This window comes from Pezoporus wallicus, unplaced genomic scaffold, assembly GCF_028554395.1.
Source record: "Pezoporus wallicus isolate ANWC-B61680 ecotype Strahan unplaced genomic scaffold, APGP_CSIRO_Pwel_v1 contig_8803, whole genome shotgun sequence".
Classification (NCBI taxonomy): Eukaryota; Metazoa; Chordata; class Aves; order Psittaciformes; family Psittacidae; genus Pezoporus; species Pezoporus wallicus.
Window position 1 is genome coordinate 309,419 of NW_026635049.1, and position 17,341 is coordinate 326,759.

General features: G+C 46.3%; 1 protein-coding gene across 1 annotated transcript; it reads right to left on the bottom strand.

Annotated features, from left to right (window-relative positions):
- Nucleotides 1-714: 714 nt before the first annotated feature.
- UPRT (uracil phosphoribosyltransferase homolog) lies at nucleotides 715-12,357 on the bottom strand. The gene is made up of 7 exons (XM_057400522.1): nucleotides 12,071-12,357; nucleotides 5,896-5,938; nucleotides 4,389-4,458; nucleotides 3,651-3,713; nucleotides 2,773-2,934; nucleotides 1,903-2,001; nucleotides 715-1,138 (listed from the first exon to the last, which is right to left on the bottom strand). Exons 1-7 carry the CDS (start codon nucleotides 12,340-12,342, stop codon nucleotides 1,032-1,034), a joined length of 816 nt encoding a protein of 271 aa, XP_057256505.1. The 5' UTR covers nucleotides 12,343-12,357; the 3' UTR covers nucleotides 715-1,031.
- Nucleotides 12,358-17,341: the final 4,984 nt, after the last annotated feature.

Below are 17,341 nucleotides of genomic sequence, written 5' to 3' on the forward strand. Positions count from 1 at the left end.
GCAGGCAAGGGCTGCATTAAACCCACTTTTGGCCAATTTATTATACTTGTGTGTGGTTGTTTCTCTTACACAGCTCTGATTAACTCAAATCACTGCTTGGAGTGGGGAAGGTTCTTTATTTGTGTCTAAACCAGGATTCACCAAGTGCTGCCCCTGGTCCTACAAGGTGTTGGCTGGGGCAGCCCAACCCATTGCATTCCACTCTCCTGGCAAGGTATGAAGTACTCTGGTGGTGGTGATGTTCTGCATTCCTGCACTTCCTACCCTATGGCTGTATTTCAAATCTATGAATGGATTATATTGTCTTGATACATAAAGTGTAAGTTATAGTAAGGTAAGACACGAGCCAGTTGTGTCCTCAGTGCCAGGGGATTTAAAGCCAAGACAGAATTTGGCTGCAGGTTCCTGTTTAATCTGATCCATATGATTACTACACTGAGTCTTTCTGAAGGGCACAGAGCCACCAGCACCCTATCTGCCTGTTGGCTGTAAGCCCTAAGCCCTGTTGTCTGCAAACGGAGCTAAAAGCTGAGTTCCAGAGCAGAATTCAGAGTCCTCTCTTGAGTTCTGGGCCATCACCTCAAGACAAGATTCTGCCTAAGCTTTGGTGTGGCTGCTAAGAATGCCATGGAGTTCCCAGCACACCCTGTTCTGGAAGCGTTGGGAACAGCCACACCAGCTGACCCGGAGTGATCTAACTGTGAGCACTAGAAATGAAGCACACACCCTGATTGAGTTGTTTTATTTTGCTTGTGCAAGCAGCCACAAGACAGGCTATAGAATAAATAAGTTAAAGCAGAGAGTGTAGCACTTTATACAACCCCAGTGTTGAGATGCTTGACTTTGTCATGACAGAGTGCTTTGTTACTGAACCTGACTCCGTGTTCAGGCAGTAAACCAGAACTGACCTAAGTCAAATATTTCCCCCTTTGGCCAAAAACATTTTAAAACATGCCCTCAACCAATAACAAAATGTAGAAAAAAAAACCTGTTGTAACATCATAGAGTCACATCCGTGTGTTCCAAGTGCGTCAGTCTGTTCCAAAATACTTCTGTCCAAAGTGTGTTGGTGCAACGGGATGAACTTCTGTCGTTAGAATGGTGATCTCTGGGAATTCCTGGATGATGGATTTGGCACCTTTTGAGAGAGGACAGAGGCAATAATTAATGCAGCACTGTGGCCACAAGTTAAATCGTGATTAGCAGACCTCCTGCACAGGTAAGTCGGGCTCTGTTCCTCCACCTCCACTGCGTGTTTCTGCCTTAGCTGACTGTCTATGAGGAAAAACTTCCTGAAGTTACTGCATTGCTTTTTGGGGGGTTTCTGACTTTTTATTTCATTACCACACCCTTATACTCCCAATGCAATCACCACAGTGGTGACAGGAGAATAACTCTGCAGTTCGGTGGCGTTTTTGACAGTGAATTCTGCCCTGGCCTATGCTTAAAACAACACATCTATTTTTCTATTTCACAGACACAGGGGTTCCCCTTTGGGGATCCCCTTTACACGTTAAGACCTTTAGCACACAGACACAGCTCTGTAGTTTCATATACACACCAACTCAGCACCACCCGTGGCTGCCAGTCCTGAGGCTAGCAGGACAGGCATTGCTCAGGCAACCATTGAAGCATTCCATGCCCTGGCAGCACTGCATGTTCCTGCTCCGAGGAATACTTTACCATCTGCAGTTTTGCCATTAGGTGTAACGGGCTTTTCCCTTCCCGCCCCACACGCTTCACTGCTTGCTCTTAAACTCGGCCAAAACGAGGTGAGCAACAAAGCGCTGCCGCTGCCAGCAAAGGAGCAGCTCTGCACCGCTGCCCCAAGCACTCGCTGAGCTGACTCCCCATTACAGGTACCTGTGCCTGCTCCTGTCCTGCTCACAGCCCTCAACTCACCATGAGGTGTGGAGAACAGGCTGAGCAGGATAATGACGCTTGGTTGTACGCCATGTTCTACAAGAACTTTGACAGCCTCAATGACAGTATTGCCAGTACCTGAAAGGGGAAACAATGATCTGTTTAATATCTCCCCTCTCCCCTTGTTGGAGAACTTGTCCTCAGCCACCCAAGGACATCCGTGCTCATACTGGGGTGTGACTGAATGACAACACCGTCCTTTCCCCCTGCAGAACTATCGCCTCTGCATGTATTAACTGTAGAAGGCTTTGGTATCCTGAAGAAGGAACTTCCTCTCTGCTCTGAAACAGCTCTGCTGGGTTTGAGCACTGAAGTCAGTGGATTTGATTAAAGCCCCGAGGCAAGAAAGCTCATCTAAAATAGTAAAATAGCAATTAAGAGCTCCGTGTGTAGAACCAGAATTAAATCTTACCCTGGAAAAGTTACTTCATCCTGACGAACTCCTCACCACACTTACCAGATTATGGGTTTTTTGGTAGTATTAACTGTATTTAATTCTAAAGTAATTTACTTCTAGGATTCTAATACTAATCCAAAAATGTCTTTTAACAGCATGAGAAAAATACGGTTTGAGTCTTTTCTCATGGCACATATTAAGAAGTTAAATTGATAGCAAGTCTTAATGCTGCAGCCTTTCTCACAAACACAGGCGTGCCCAGGTGATCTGCTCTGCATTCATGCTGGTGCAGGCTGGCTAACACGTATTCTGGCACAGCCTGACCAATTCCCTGCTATGGCACCTAAACCAAGGGAAAAACCTAATCAAAGCCCCTGAAATTTGGCAATTTCCCTTTCAATTCCACGTCCTCCCTGTCCGGATGCGTCGAACTGCACGAAACAGACACTCACTGAGTATCGGGTACATGAGCAGAACCTTTCTCCTGTAGATGTCTGGTGGGAACTTGGCGTAGTACACTTTGGCTCTCTGCGTCTCCTCGTCGCTCTGTATCAGGATCTTCCCAATGCGGATCGATCTGCAGCAGTCTCGTAATCCTTGTTCCATTGCCTCTCCTAAGAGGTGCAGCACCAAAAGCCAACAACAAATTGTTGCACGCTAAGAAAGGGCACAATTGCATGAGGCTACGATTGAGCAGACCCTGCAGTGCTGTACTGCTCACAACAGAGATTCTCCCCCTCCCATTCCAGGTGTCGGAACCACCTGAAGCTCTTTTCTCTCTGTCTGGGCGGAGACAGACTCTGCTCGGTGTCACTCCTCTCGTGGGTGTCAGTGTTCACACCCAGCAGCACTGAGCCCTCAAAGGAAACGTCAGAACAAACGTGGGGTTTGGAGAACATCTTTGAGCTCTGCCCAGAGATGCCCCGGTGCAGGATGCAGTGCAGGAAGCTGTGGGGCCACTGGATTTTACATCCCAGACACAAAGGACTCTGCAGCATTGGGCAGAATAACCCTGAGCATGGTTCATTTGGAGCCCTGTCCCTGAGCTGCAGTGGTTGGAGCACACAGGACACTTGGCCTGGCCTCTCACAGTGAGCAGCTGATAGAGAAGAGGCCAGATTAGATCTGTGGCAGCTGTTTCTCTCTAAGAAGTTAATGACAGACACTGCTTGATGCTCTGGGATCAAGGATACCTAAGAAGCAGGAACTGCTGGTGGGTTTGGGTAGACCCTTGCTGTAGAGAAGTGCTGTTGCACGGTTTTGAAAGGAAGTTGCTTACAGGCTTCCAAAACATTTAATTCATCTCATTAAGCAACCAGAAGCTGCCTACCACTTCTCATTATGCTGACTCCACAGTTTCCCTTTTCAAATCTGACTCCTTCATACTTGTGTCCTGTGAGAAGAAAGAAAGAAAAGCAGATGTTAATGGCAGCAATTGCTCCTTCTGCCCCATCTCAATGCCCCTCTGCAGGATGCTGTTTTACGTGACCGTGATGGGAATGGAACTGAGCTCCTCTGAATGCCCGCGGGACAGCAGCGAGCTCCCTAGGTGGGATGAAGCGATCTCCATCCTGCAGCCCACGCAGGCAATGGAACAGAGCCCATACTGGAACTGGTAAAGAACTTGTGCTATTTTTATCTTTAAAAGTCACACTAGAAAGGTGGCACAGAAGTGTTGCCTTCCAGGGGTGTGGTTTATAACTCAGGTGTTCGGTATTTATTTTAAATGATGCTATGCCAAATAAAGGAAAACAGAAAGTCCCTTAAGAAGCCTGGTAAGTGCTTTTAAAATACCAGGAGGGACCTTAACTCTGTTCTCTACCCTGGATGTTAAACTGTTTCAGCCTCAGGCTCCACAGGGAAGTGCTCAGGGCACCAAGCCTGGCTGAGTTCAAGGAGTGTCAGGATGATGCTCTTACATAGTTCAGTTTTAGGAGCAGGGAGTTGGACTTTTGGGACCCTTCCAACTCAAGATATTGTATGATTCTTGTAATGGTCCCATATGGTTTTATATTAGTTAAGTTTCCACTTACAGTGCTACCCATGGGAAGGGTAATCCCCCACATACCTGTTGGAGTGGTCACGGTGCATTCTGTGTAAGGCAGTTGATTCAGTCCCTCTTCAACCACAAGTCTGATCTGTAGAATCAAAGAGATCATTCACCTTAAAGGGATTTGTTATCAATGGAGATAAGATGCTAAATGTTAGTGAGTGTTACATAGTACTAGGTGAACCCCTAACAGCCTGAAGGGTTTCTTGAATTAATAGTTACGGGCTGAATTTAGAGACCTTTTTGGGGTGATGCCTGTTTTGACCACAAATCCAAAGAAGGCATTACAAAACAGAACCAAGGGAAGGGGGTGGCTCATCACCAGGCACAAAACTGACTTTATTTCTGTCTGGCAGGCACAGGCATCACAGACAGGTTTCTCTCAACAAAAGAGTGAAGCACCAATGCAGCTTCACTTTGCCGACACAAAACACTAGTGGAAAAAAGGGAAAATGCACCCTGCCCCAGCTCCCATCAGCGAGGCCCTCAGGTCTGTCTTCACATCCCCATTTCTGTGAGCTGCAGTGGGGCTGCCAGAACAGCCACAGAACCTGCAGCAATGTAAACGCACCACTGAGTGCCCAAAGAGAAGTTCAGCAGATCTTAGAAATCTCTTTAGCACCTTCTTCTTCTGGCGTCCGGCAGCTGTGGTTATTATGGGATGCTCTGCCAAGCACCTGCACCCTCACAAGGTGCAGATCAGAAGGGGCGGGGGGGAAGTGGAAAAGCTGCCAAGATAAAATGCACTGCATGCACAGTTGGAGGCTGTGGGCAAAGCTAAGTCCTGAGCAAGCATAGATCAGGCAAGGATTAAGATTGGCTCACCACAGGAAACCTGCCTGTAGCAAATGGTGCTGGTAACTGAACAGTCTCTGGACTCACGTTTGTTAGAGAGGAACAGGCTTTCATTGTTAGCGATGTGGATTTGCAAACACCCTTAAGAACACGAGGAAGTGCAAGTGTGGGGGTGAGTGCTGTGGTTCTCTTTAAGCATGTACCTTAAATAAGATAAATGTTCCATTCCCAGCAGTCTTTGTTCTGACTTACTAAAATGTGTGAGAACTTCAAAGTCCTCTGTCCCTGTTAGTAACTACCATATGGCTAAAAAGCAGCCCCCAGAGTGAAAGCACCCAGAGCTACTAATCTAATACACCACAAGCACCAGGAGGCACTTCTGCATGCAAGCAATTGTTAACATCTACACTGTAAGCAATTGTGCAGCTCTGTTCATAACATCAAAAGTACAATTTCAAAGTAAAACTGAATTATGTCCAGCCTCCGTGCATCTGTTTTTAGAGTCCTCTCGTTACTGCTGCTCTCTGACCTGACGTAGCTGTGTTTGGTAACAACATCGTTTCTGGAACCCTTTGAGATGAACAGAGAACAGCAGTCCCTGTACGGAAAGTTGTTGTCAGAGAGCAATTCCCTGTGTAGAAAAGTTGCTGTCGTTTATTCCGTCCTGAAAGACCCATTTTATGGAAGAGTTACAAAGTACGACACCACGAAGAGGGAATTCTTCACCTACCAGACGATCAGCAGAAAATACGAAGTCTCCTCTACTGGATTTCCTGGAAAAGGTAATAATTTATATTTTACCTTGGGGAATAATTTTAAGAACACTGCTTAAATATAACATGAATTCCAGGACAGTGTACTCTAAAGGCAGTTCAGAGAAAAGTCTCCTGCTGTATACAACATTTCTCCCACAGAGATTCTGCTTCATGGGTTTCCTATTTGGTGGTGAAGACTGAGATGCAGTGAGCTAACACTGGAGTTTGCCTCTTAGTACTGCCAACATTGCTGCCCTACACCAGCAGCAATTACAGCATGAAAATACGAGGATGATAATGTGTATGCTTTCCATTGTATTAGCATTACAGCTCGGTTCCAACACACCTCTCAAGATCAGGTGTGCACCAATCTGGTAGTCTCCACAGCTCTGAGCCACAGAGCTTTGCTCCAGCTGCTCTTGTGTGGGTCAGTCAGCACCCACAGGACAGTAACAGTGCACATCCCTGAAGCAGAGTTATCACAAGTGATAAGCAGGATACGTACCCTATCTTAGAATCATAGAATAATCAGGGTTGGAAAGGACCTTAAGATCATCTAGCTCCAACCCCCCTGCCGTGGGCAGGGACACCTTACACTAAATCATATCACCCAAGGCCTCGTCCAACCTGGTCTTGAACACCACCAGGGATGGAGCATTCACAACCTCCCTGGGCAACCCATTCCAGTGCCTCACCACCCTCACAGGGAAGAATTTCCTTCTTATATCCAATTTCCTTCTTATACCCAAAAAATAAACTTTCCCTTATCTTATCTGGAACTCCCTCATTGTGTGATTAGATTAGTGAACTTGAGACCAAAACAAGCAGGGATTAATGAGCATTCCCATGAAAACACATCCCTGCTGGTTTATTAGCTTGGGTGCAACCTTTGCTGTTGTGATGGTGCAGCTTTTGAACCCTTCCGAGGACAGAGTAAGCTCACTTCCTCCTGTTATGTGGTGAAGGCCTGAATGTTAAAAGCAGTTGTTAACACCTCACTTCCCATGTCAAGACCAACTCTCACTACACAACAGCAGGACAAATTTCCAAGGAAGGAGCCAACATTCACAGCATGCTGGCCTTAAAAACACACACAAAGCACCGATACCTTAAGCAGGTACTTGTACGTAACATTTCCTATATATCAGAGCAGGCATACCCCTCTCTTGTTTTGCAGCCATGAGACTCTGGACGTCTCCTTAAACACTATAAAAAGAGTTCTGCATTAGATCCCCAGGATTCTGCAGCATCTTATGTTTATGTGAATGAAAATCAAGCTGTTTGCTTATTTCTGACTGTGGCAAGACAAACCCAGCATCACCAGGACTGCGGTTTTGACTGCCAAGTGATGTATGCTTAGAGTGAATACTGTGAGTTATTAATACAGATTACTAGGCTTTAAATTAACTCCTCTGTCCAGAGAGACACAGATGTTTTGATGCACAGTTCATTGAACTGTGAACTTACTCAGTTATGGTTGGGTTTTGCAGGGAGGACAATAGGAAACAACAGTACACAAAAATGACAGGCAAATAACAGCAATACTGAAAATGACAGACCTCTTGTACACCGCCAGCTGGGACCAGATTTCAAACCCCACAGCATGAGAGAATTACTAGGGGCCAGAAAAAAAGGTTTATGTGAAAACACTGCAACTGTTCAACACCAGGTACAAGGACAGAAAATAACAATGGCAGGCCAGAAACTTCTTCAGTTTCTTCATCAAGCAATAAGACAACACCTAAAAAATGCAAGGCATTAAAACCTACGTAGCACACAGTTAACAGCACGAACATGATATTACACAATACAAATGAGTTTCATTTTGTTTCGGAAGGCACAGAAGCCTGGCTGATGTACAGTTAAAGCCATGCGTGTGTCTTAAGAGGTGAAAAGGAATGGTTTGGGGAATGTACTGTAATACAAGCCAACTACGGGGTTTATTCCAGCTATAGCACTTGGTACTAGTCACAACCACTAATGCAGCTGTAGGCCCCGAGGGTTTGTGGTCTGATGCACTTCAGCAATACCTGTTTCTCCAGTTACCTTACAGAGGAACTTCGAGGGACACCCAGGGGACTGTGCAGGCAAGACTGAAAAAAGCTGCTTCCCTAAACAGAATTTGTAAATGTTTTTTCTAAGAAAACTTGAGACATTGGGCAAACTGCTGCCATTCCGGGCTGATGATGTAGTGGCGAAGCAGGACCAGGTTCTACCTGCAGCACCTCAGTATTTGATGTACTTCAGTCTTTCACTTTTTGCAGTGCCTGGGCTGGTATGTGGAAGGGATTCCACCCTTCCTGCCTGCAGCAGTCATATTTACTCATCACAGGCGAGTTACACTCCTGAATCATCCTACTCTTTATAGCAGTCAGGACTGTGTGTCCTACTGCTTTACTGCCTTCATGTCTATATTGTTCACTCAGTTCCCCACGGAGTAAGAAGCCTTTGCAGAACACAACAGAATGATCACAGGTAACAATAACCTTTAAATGCCTACATTTAAATCGTGTCTATTGCTAAATCAGGAGTTAAAATGACACCACAGATCTGAGCTAAAGAATTTGCTTCTATAGAAACCAGAGCTCTACGTTACAGAGCTGCATTACTACTGCTCCCAGGCCCCTGGTTGTGCCCTGTGGAGGCCAGAAATTGCTTTGAAATCATACCCTCCTCAGAAAGAGGCTGTAACTTTGTCCCCAGATGTTCAGTACTTAAATCCCATTAGATGACTCAAAATTCACTCCCAACACAGAGTGCAAACTGCATCTGCCCACCCGTTCAGCATTTGCTAGACAGAGATGTGAACATGCCTGAGCGAAAACGAGCAAACCCACATACACTCGAGGTGATCCACCCATCCATCTCCTCATTCCGGCACACAGTTCTTGTTAACTTCAGTGAAGCAAAGAAATACATGGTCAGTTTAGTCTATCAGATGGCCATTACTGACTCAGGCAGCTGTGTGAACCCCCCGCAGGACATGATGACCAGCCACATTTTTAACCTGGACAACATTCCCAACTGGAAGGCCTTGATTTCTTTCTCCGAATCCTCTCAGGACCAAGGGAAGAGCTTTCCACTTTTCTGAGCAGCTCACATGACAGACAAGAGAGTACATGAGGTCTTCTGTATCCTGGGCTGCATCAAAAGGAGCTTGACCAGCATGTTGAAGGAGATGATCCTGCCCCTCTGCTCTCGTGAGACCTCACCTGGAGCATTGTGTGCAGTTCTGGTGTCCTCAGCATAAAAAGGACATGGAACTGTTGGAACAAGTCCAGAGGAGGCCACGAGGATGATCAGGGGCTGGAGCACCTCCTGTATGAAGACAGGCTGAGAAAGTTGGGGCTGTTCAGCCTGGAGAAGAGAAGGCTGCTTGGAGACCTCAGAGCAGCCTTCCAGTATCTGAAGGGGGTCTATAGGGATGCTGGGGAGGGACTCTTCATTAGGGACTGTAGTGACAGGACAAGGGGTAATGGGTTTAAACTTAGGGAAGTTTAGATTGGATATAAGGAGGAAGTTAGGGTGGTGAAGCACTGGAATGGGTTGCCCAAGGAAGTTGTGAATGCTCCATCCCTGGCAGTGTTCAAGGCCAGGCTGGACAGAGCCTTGGGTGCCATGGTTTAGTGTGAGGTGTCCCTGCCCATGGCAGGGGGTTGGAACTGGATGATCTTAAGGTCCTTTCCAACCCAAACTATTCTTTGATTCTGCATCTGCCTGATCATCCTTAGCTCCACATAAGCATGCCTGATTCTAACTTGCATTGCACTGGGAGTATCCAGCCCTTACTTTTCAGCAATAGTCCTAAATTAACTGTTTTTTCTCCACTTCTGCTTCTCTCCCCTCACAGTAGCCTGCCTTTCAGTATCTACCCTCTTCAGATGATTGCTGCACCTGCAGCACCCATCTTCTGTAGCAACCCCTCCACACACACACACACCTTGAATTAAGGCAGCTCTGGTGTCACCTGTTCTTGATTTTTACTCCTTGCAGCTGAGCACTTTATAGCATCTTTCTGAGTGATCAGTACTGGAATAGGACAGTATGAGGTCTCTTATTTACTGAGGTGCAGCTGATGTTCTGGGACAGAACATGGAAATAATGCTTCCCTGCTGTCCTTACATACAAAGCCAAAGCCTACACGTGCCTTTTGAGCAGTTCCCAGTTTTCCTCCCTGGGTGGGAAGGGAGCTGGAAAGTGACAGTGCCATCTCCACTGCCCAGCACACTTTGCGATCACTGCAGCTGCTATGACTAATGCATTATTTACAAGACTTATTATGTACTTCCCCTTACCAAAGTCTTGTGCAATGAAGCTGATGCAACTCAGAAGTACCTTCAAAATTAAAATATCAGCTGATGCCTTCACTCACTATAACAAGAAACTGATTAAACCTATGTGCAAGAGTTCAAAACCTACTTACAACAGAAGAATAATTACAAACCCTACCTGGGTACAGTAATTACACTGCTAGTAGTTGCCTAGATATTAAAGCTATATGCTATTTCCTTTTCGCTAACCTCCAAACCTTTTACAGGCCATCAGCAAGCAGAATTTGGAGTTCCTCTCTTTCCTTCTCTCTGCTTAGCCCACTTCTAAGGAAGGTGCCAGGCAGACCTTGAATGCTTATGTCATCTAATAAAATTAATGTAGGTATTGCCTTTGAGACACTGCCTTTGCATAAAGCTATATTAGAAATAGTACCTAGAAAATTAAGCCCTCTAGAACCAGAAAATACCAACAGAGACCAGGCAGATGGACGGAAGTGAAACAAAGGGAAGAACCATGTCAGTGCTATGCGTTAGCTATTGCAGATGTTAGAAAGCCAACATGCTGCAGGAAGAGAAGGGTCTATTCAGAACCTGGCCACCCTATAAATAAACTTGATTTCACACCTCTGTGTCTGCTGGTGGTTCCTGCATCACAGTAGGCAAATTTCACTTTCAATAGATGGCCACTACTTAAGCTTCTCATATGCTGCCTGCTACATTCAGTACTTCGCAGTATCACCTTCCAGGTGCTGAACACTCAAAAGCTACAGACATGACCAGTGGGAGGGAAGCCTCCAACACTTACATGCTATGTAAGACGTTGTAAAACATTCAGTCTTCACTATCTTACACTGGGTATTCAGCACTGGGGCACAGATTTCTGCACTCCAGTTTAAGATGTGTAAAACTGGAACAAGAGCTTCATGTCTGCATAGTGGCAGCAAGGACTCCTGGTGACAGTGATGGCACGTAACACCTTCAAAAGAGGCACTCTCCTTTCAGGTGATGTGCCCTAAATAAAGTGTCCTTGTCTGCCTCCCTCCTTCACGCTGCCTCTCCCTAATTCCTCCCAGCCCACCACGGTCTAGTCTTTATGCTATTCCAAACTTACTGTTCCAGAAGTGCGGGGTTTTTTGCCCAAATTGTTCCAGCCCCTGCTCCTTCACTTTTCACTTCAGCTAGTCCCACTTCTCTCCAATCTAGCTCTCTCAGGCTGCCCTCTTGAGCTGTTATCTGGCTAGTCTTGTCCCACAATCGTTAACCCCCCCCATATACCCCCTCAAGTACAGACTATGACTTGGCTCTTACATCTTCCTTGACACGGTCACCCCGATCTTCATACCTTCCACTAGAGCAGGTTGTGTGACCGCTCCATCCCCATGGCAGCCCCGTTCAACCTGGCCTTGAACACTGCCATGGGGATGGTGCGGTCATAATTCCTTGGGCAGCCTGCTCCTTCAAGGAGCTCACCGAACGTGTGTGAAGGGAGGGGGGCACCCGGTTGCCAACACAATGCAGCACCTAGTCAGTGGAGGCTCGCACACGCTTTATGCTCCTTTACAAGGTGATGATGATGCGGAAGCAAGCTCCAGGTACGGGAGATAACGCGGAAACCCGTAAGGGGTTCCAAGACCCGCCGAATCACCGCCTTTTGTCCCCGAGGCGGGGCGGCTGCCCAAGCCCCCGGTCGCTGAGGCGGAGCGGCCGCACGTCACCAGACATGGCTGCACTGCCGCAGGGCCCCGCAACCCGCGGGCTCGCCACCGGGCACCGCGGCCACGCCGCATCCCCTCCGAAGGCTGCAGCCTCCCTCTGCTTCCCCCCCCCACACACACACACTGAGACGCGGTTCCCTCCGCCGCGGCCCGCCGGCGCTCACTTGTCCCTGATGATGGTCTGCAGCTCCCGCAGCTGGTCGTTCATGGGCAGCAGCTTCAGCTGCGGCCCGAGCGGCGCCGCGCCGCTCTCCCCGGCGGGGATCGCCGCCGCCACGCCGTTGGAGCTGCTGCTGCTGCTGCTGTTGTCCGGGCTGGGGCAGCCGCTGTCCTCGCCGGGCTCCGCGAAGCGAATGAGCCGGGTGCCGCCGGCCGCCGTGGCCTCGTCGTGCGGGCGCGGGCCGAGCCGCTGGCTCTGGCACGGCATCGCCTCCATGCGCGGGGCGCGCCCCCCACCGCACACACACGGCGCGGTACGGCCGCTGCCGCCACGCGCCGCGCAGAGCCGGCCCCGCTTGCGCCGCCGCGGGAGGGCGGGGCCGCGCGCTTCAGCGCCCTCATCCTATTGGCTGCGGGCTCCGTCACTCAAGGGAGCGCGGGCACTCTGGGCGGGGCGTTCCTGTGACATCCACGGCGTGGTGATGTCATGGCCCCGCCCGTTTCCCCCTTCCCGCGCCGGGCGTGGAGCAGGAGGAGGAAAGCAAAGGGAAAGGGAAAGGGAAAGGGAAAGGGAAAGTGCGGGGAGATCCGGGTGTGCTGTTGGGAGTTCCGCCTGAGCGCGAGGGCGCCGTGGTCAGGTCCGTGTGCGTGCAGACCCTGCACGGCTCGCTCCGCAGCGCTACCCCTCAGCTGTACGGTCCCCGCATAGCCTTGCCGCCGCACCCGGCTCTACACAGAGCGGCACGTCCAGCATGGAGTGTCCTGTGTGAGGACAACCGGTCCGAGCGGCGGGATTTGACACAGGTCCTGTGCTTGTCTAACGGGGATTTACAAATCACTCACCAACACGTGTTGTTAAACCTCGCAATTCCGTTCTGAGGCAACTGCCTTACTTCGTTACATAGGGAGAGGAGAGGTTCCGCATACCTGTACGGTGTGTTGGTGATAGAAGCTCTCACATACTTCCAGTAAGACCCTAAATTGAAGATGGAAAACGTGCATTTAATCATTCAGTTCATACTTTTCTTTATACAGACTAATCTCTCATCTAATTCAGTTTTAACGTTCTGAAATAATCACCAACTGCACGAGAAATAAAAGATACTCCTCTCGTGAAGTACAAAAAGGAATGTTTAGTGTTCTGATGGAATACTGAAAATAACGATCTGTCAATCATCTAACACTGCAGAAACACATCAGTTGATTGTGGGATTAGGTTTGAGAAAGGGAGTAACAGTGCTGAATGCCTGCAGGTGAGTTTACAGGTGGCCGCACCCCATGCTGTAAATGTTTAAGAAGGGTGAGTAGCCCTTAGTGGTGAAAGAAGGGAGGAGTCTGAGGAGTAATGGGAAGAAGTTAAATAGAGGAAAGGTAAAAATCTGCAAAATCATTCTCCCAATGGAACTGGGATGAGATGGTTGGTATTCTCTCATTTAGAGCATTTTGAATTTAAGTGGCTAAGATATGAGAAATTTATCTGCACTGAAGAATCTGGCATTACCTGGGTATGTATATACTCAAAATATCAAATGCTATATGATATTTGACGGGAAATTTTATAATTAATTTTAATAGCTAATTATAATGACCTGAGGAAAAAAAAATGGCCTTAAGAATTTACATTTTCCATGTTAATGTGTATTGTTTTATTTTTCTACATTTTTAGGGCTAATAAGGTACTTAATATATTTTATATTAATACTTTCCCTGCAAATTTTCCTTTACCTGCTCTTCCTTCTTTAATGACTCTCCAGCATTGCTGGGTTTATTTCCTCCCCAGGCTTTTTCAGTCTTTTTTTCCAGTTCCAATCTTCTCTTTCTCCTTTTGATACCAGTTTATTTACATGATACCAGATTATTGGTACCTGTACAAGGCACTGCACAAACCCTAAGGAAGACACAGAAAGAAAAGGTGGCTGTATACATACCATGTTCACAAGCATGACAACTCCTTCTCTCAAGTGACCTAACCTGGAGAAGAAAGCTCATGCTATAGCCACAGAAAGCTAACAGGCAGGTTTTATAAACTTACACTGTTTCAAGTAGGTTGCCACAAATAAATATCCATTTCTCTGCAGATTTAGCTGTAGAAGCAGAGAATCTCCTTAGAGACAGACAGAAACCAATTTATGCTCCAGAGATGGCACTTGGAAAAGTTGACAGAGGCAGCTTGGTAGAAGAAATAGAAGCTCTGGGAGTGGAAATGACACCACAGAGATTTGTGAATAGAATCTCAAGAAATATTTAATCTGGACTTTTCCCACACCACCTCCCAAAGCACTGTCAAATACTATGGTGCCAATACTAAAATATGAAATGCTAAAATGCTGTGGCAAGCTAATATTGTACCAATAGAGGGGTGCACTTGGGTGTACTCCAGAGTACAGCCACCAGTCCTTTGAGAGCTGCATCAGTAGCAAACCAGGGCTTGAGCACAAGGTGAGTGCACTGAGCAGTAGCTTAAGCTGTGTCAGGGGTGTCACAGCATCCCCAGCAGCAAAATGAAGGTTAACAATGAAGACACCCCTGACATATGGGATGTTGGCAGAAAAACTATTTTGCTTGTGTTTTCTCAACACTTTGAAAGCATCATCTGCCTAATGAAAGATAATGGAAATGGGCACTTAGTTTTTTCCTGTAAGAACTCTACATCGGGTTGTAGTGCAGAAGCATGGAAATTCCAGTGTGGAGGTATTACATACCTCATAAAATCAAGGTATTTCAGAGGCAATAAACTGGAATTAATTTATTCTATTTATTTCAGAACAGATGAATGAGGGGAAATGTAGTCAGAATAGTCATAAAAAAGTTACATTTGCAGATGGATGTGAACTGTGAAATGTGGGGCAGAATGAAAGACTGAACTACAATAAACAAGAGGCTTTATAAAAAGCTATAAAACTGGTTTGAATGATTCCCATAGGTGTATTAATTCAGGCCTTTGAAGCTTCAGATTTTACCACAGAGTCCTCAAACCTGAGGTTGATATCGTTCCTTATAAAGCCATTCTCACCCTGAATATGTCTGATTATGACTGTGTTTAATCCTGATCAAGAAATAGTAGCAAGCCAAGTGCTTATTTATAATCTATCAGTGAAGCAGAGCTAGAAACTTATATGCCTACATGAAAGCAGCTTCACTGTGCAAAGAATGTATCCAAGTGGAGGGAGCACTGCTAATTAATAGGTATATTAATATATCATCTTATGAGTATTGCTAATAGGTTTGTGAATGCTTTCTGCTGAAGTGCCAGAAGGACTATTAAGAAATCCCATTTATTGTACGGAGAGATGTTTCCAACTCACTCCATCCAAGGAAAAAAGCATTTCTAAAGATAGGGTTGGGGTACACTAAATCCTTCAAGTGGAATGTTAAAATGAGTTGTGAATCCAAAGGTACAAATCCCAGGAAAATCATGGAAGTGAAATGTCTGAATGAAAAGATGGAGATGGTTTGGCTATAGATGTCTTAACTCTGGATGCCCTTTAATGAAAGCTTAATCCCAGACAAGGTTTTCCCTTCTGGGCCTCAGCCACAAAATGACAACACCATCTGTCAGCTGGATAGCTGGAGAAAAACCTCAGAGCTGATAATTTCTTTCTTCATTTTTCCCTTCTCTCCATCTTGCATTAGGAATGATTTCAAAGTAAACACTAAGACAAGCCCCTGGTATGGGCATGAGGTGATGGTCCTCAAGACTGTCTTACTGCTCTGTTTTACAGTGCCTGGTATGACTTCTAGCTTATATACAAGCAGCTAAAAGACCATGGGCATATCTCTACTAACTTCGCAGACCACTTTTAGAGCTGGTAATATGTGCTGATGTGGACAGGATGTCTTTCTGTGATTAAATCTGGTGGAAGTTCACAAACCCTTAGCAAGGCCGAGGGATCACCATGAGTTTGTACCTAGTGAAACTGCAGAGGGTGTAACTATTTACAACCAGGCTGTTCTAGTACTTGTATATAAGAAAGTACTGCAGTAATAACAAGTAGACTTTGTCTACACTATGCACCTGGAATTTCTGTACTGTACTAAGAAATTACTTTTGGAGATGAAGGGCAATACTGAAGAAAACATTAATAAGCTTTTTTTATTGTTGTATTTGCAGCAGAAATGGATTTGTCTTCCCCTCCTTTCACAGCTGTCCCCATCTCTGTGTTATCTTGCTTCCCTTCTCTTTAATATATTTTCTTGTCATCAGCAGACTGGAAGTATTAATTTTAAATATGAAGGAGACAGTTAAAGTCTGATATATGAATGTTTATTACTGGCCATGCAGCTAATCAAAGTTTAAACTGGGAGATAAGAGGCACGAGCTACTGAAGCCCTGTTTACATTCTACTAAATTTCCTGTGTATATACATTAAAATCCTGCAGCTCCTGCAATATGAGGCATGCCCAGAAGCCCTGGATTCAGCTATAGCAACCAGGCAGCGTTATAGCTGAGCAGCCATGGCTTGGGAAAGTTTAAAGCCAATGGGGATCCTACAAGCAGAAGAAACACTTATTTCCTTCTACAGGAGAAGAGTCATGTGCCAGAGATCCTCATAAGCACACATATGCAAACAGGATATGAAAAAGTAATTGAAGTTTTGTGACTTACTGTCCAGTACTAAATGAAATACTTGAAGACTGTGGCAGCAGTATACAAGCAACACAGCAAAGAGTAGGCTAAGAAGAGTAGAAGGAGTTTGTAGTTAGAAAATCCAATGCAGTTATTCACCCTAGAGAACAAAAGCAAAGTTGCAATCAGGATACGTACAGCACACACCTGTAACACAATGAGGACTACAATTTGGGGGGGTTGGTTATCAAAGCCTCTTATTCACACAACACAATCTCATCACTGAAGAGCTCCCCTTAGTGGTCAGTGTGCAACAGAACCGAAGTCTCTGCTTCCCACTTGCAGACTTCTTGCTGTGCCAAGGAAAAAGCACAGTTTGTGTTTTGGAATTGTTCTGAAGTTGGTGCCACCGGTAAATCTGTCACAGAGGCAGCTCCAGTTACTCACGGCTGTTTCTTGTCTGCAAGGTTAATCAGATCTGGGGGTTTCTCTGTTACTTCATTCATTTGCAAATCTCAGCAGCCAGATTCCCCACTGCTGATTTGCTCACACACAGAGCAACCAACCCCACGTTTGATTTATGCTTCTCCACGCATAGGATAACTCCCCAGGCCAACAAGGGAATGCAGGAAGTAATAGCAGGTGTTTGTCTCAAAACCTGGATTTGAAAGCCCCTCTGCAATTGAGGATGCTCAGGGAGGTTGTGGGG

Coding starts and splice junctions, on each gene's coding strand:
- UPRT (XM_057400522.1), bottom strand. CDS start 12,342: ATGGAGGCGATGCCGTGCCAGAGCCAGCGGCTCGGCCCGCGCCCGCAC. Junction 5,939..12,070: donor CAGACCATCATCAGGGACAA/GTGAGCGCCGGC, acceptor TACCTTTTCCAG/GAAATCCAGTAGAGGAGACT. Junction 2,935..3,650: donor AGTCAGCATAATGAGAAGTG/GTAGGCAGCTTC, acceptor TGCACCTCTTAG/GAGAGGCAATGGAACAAGGA.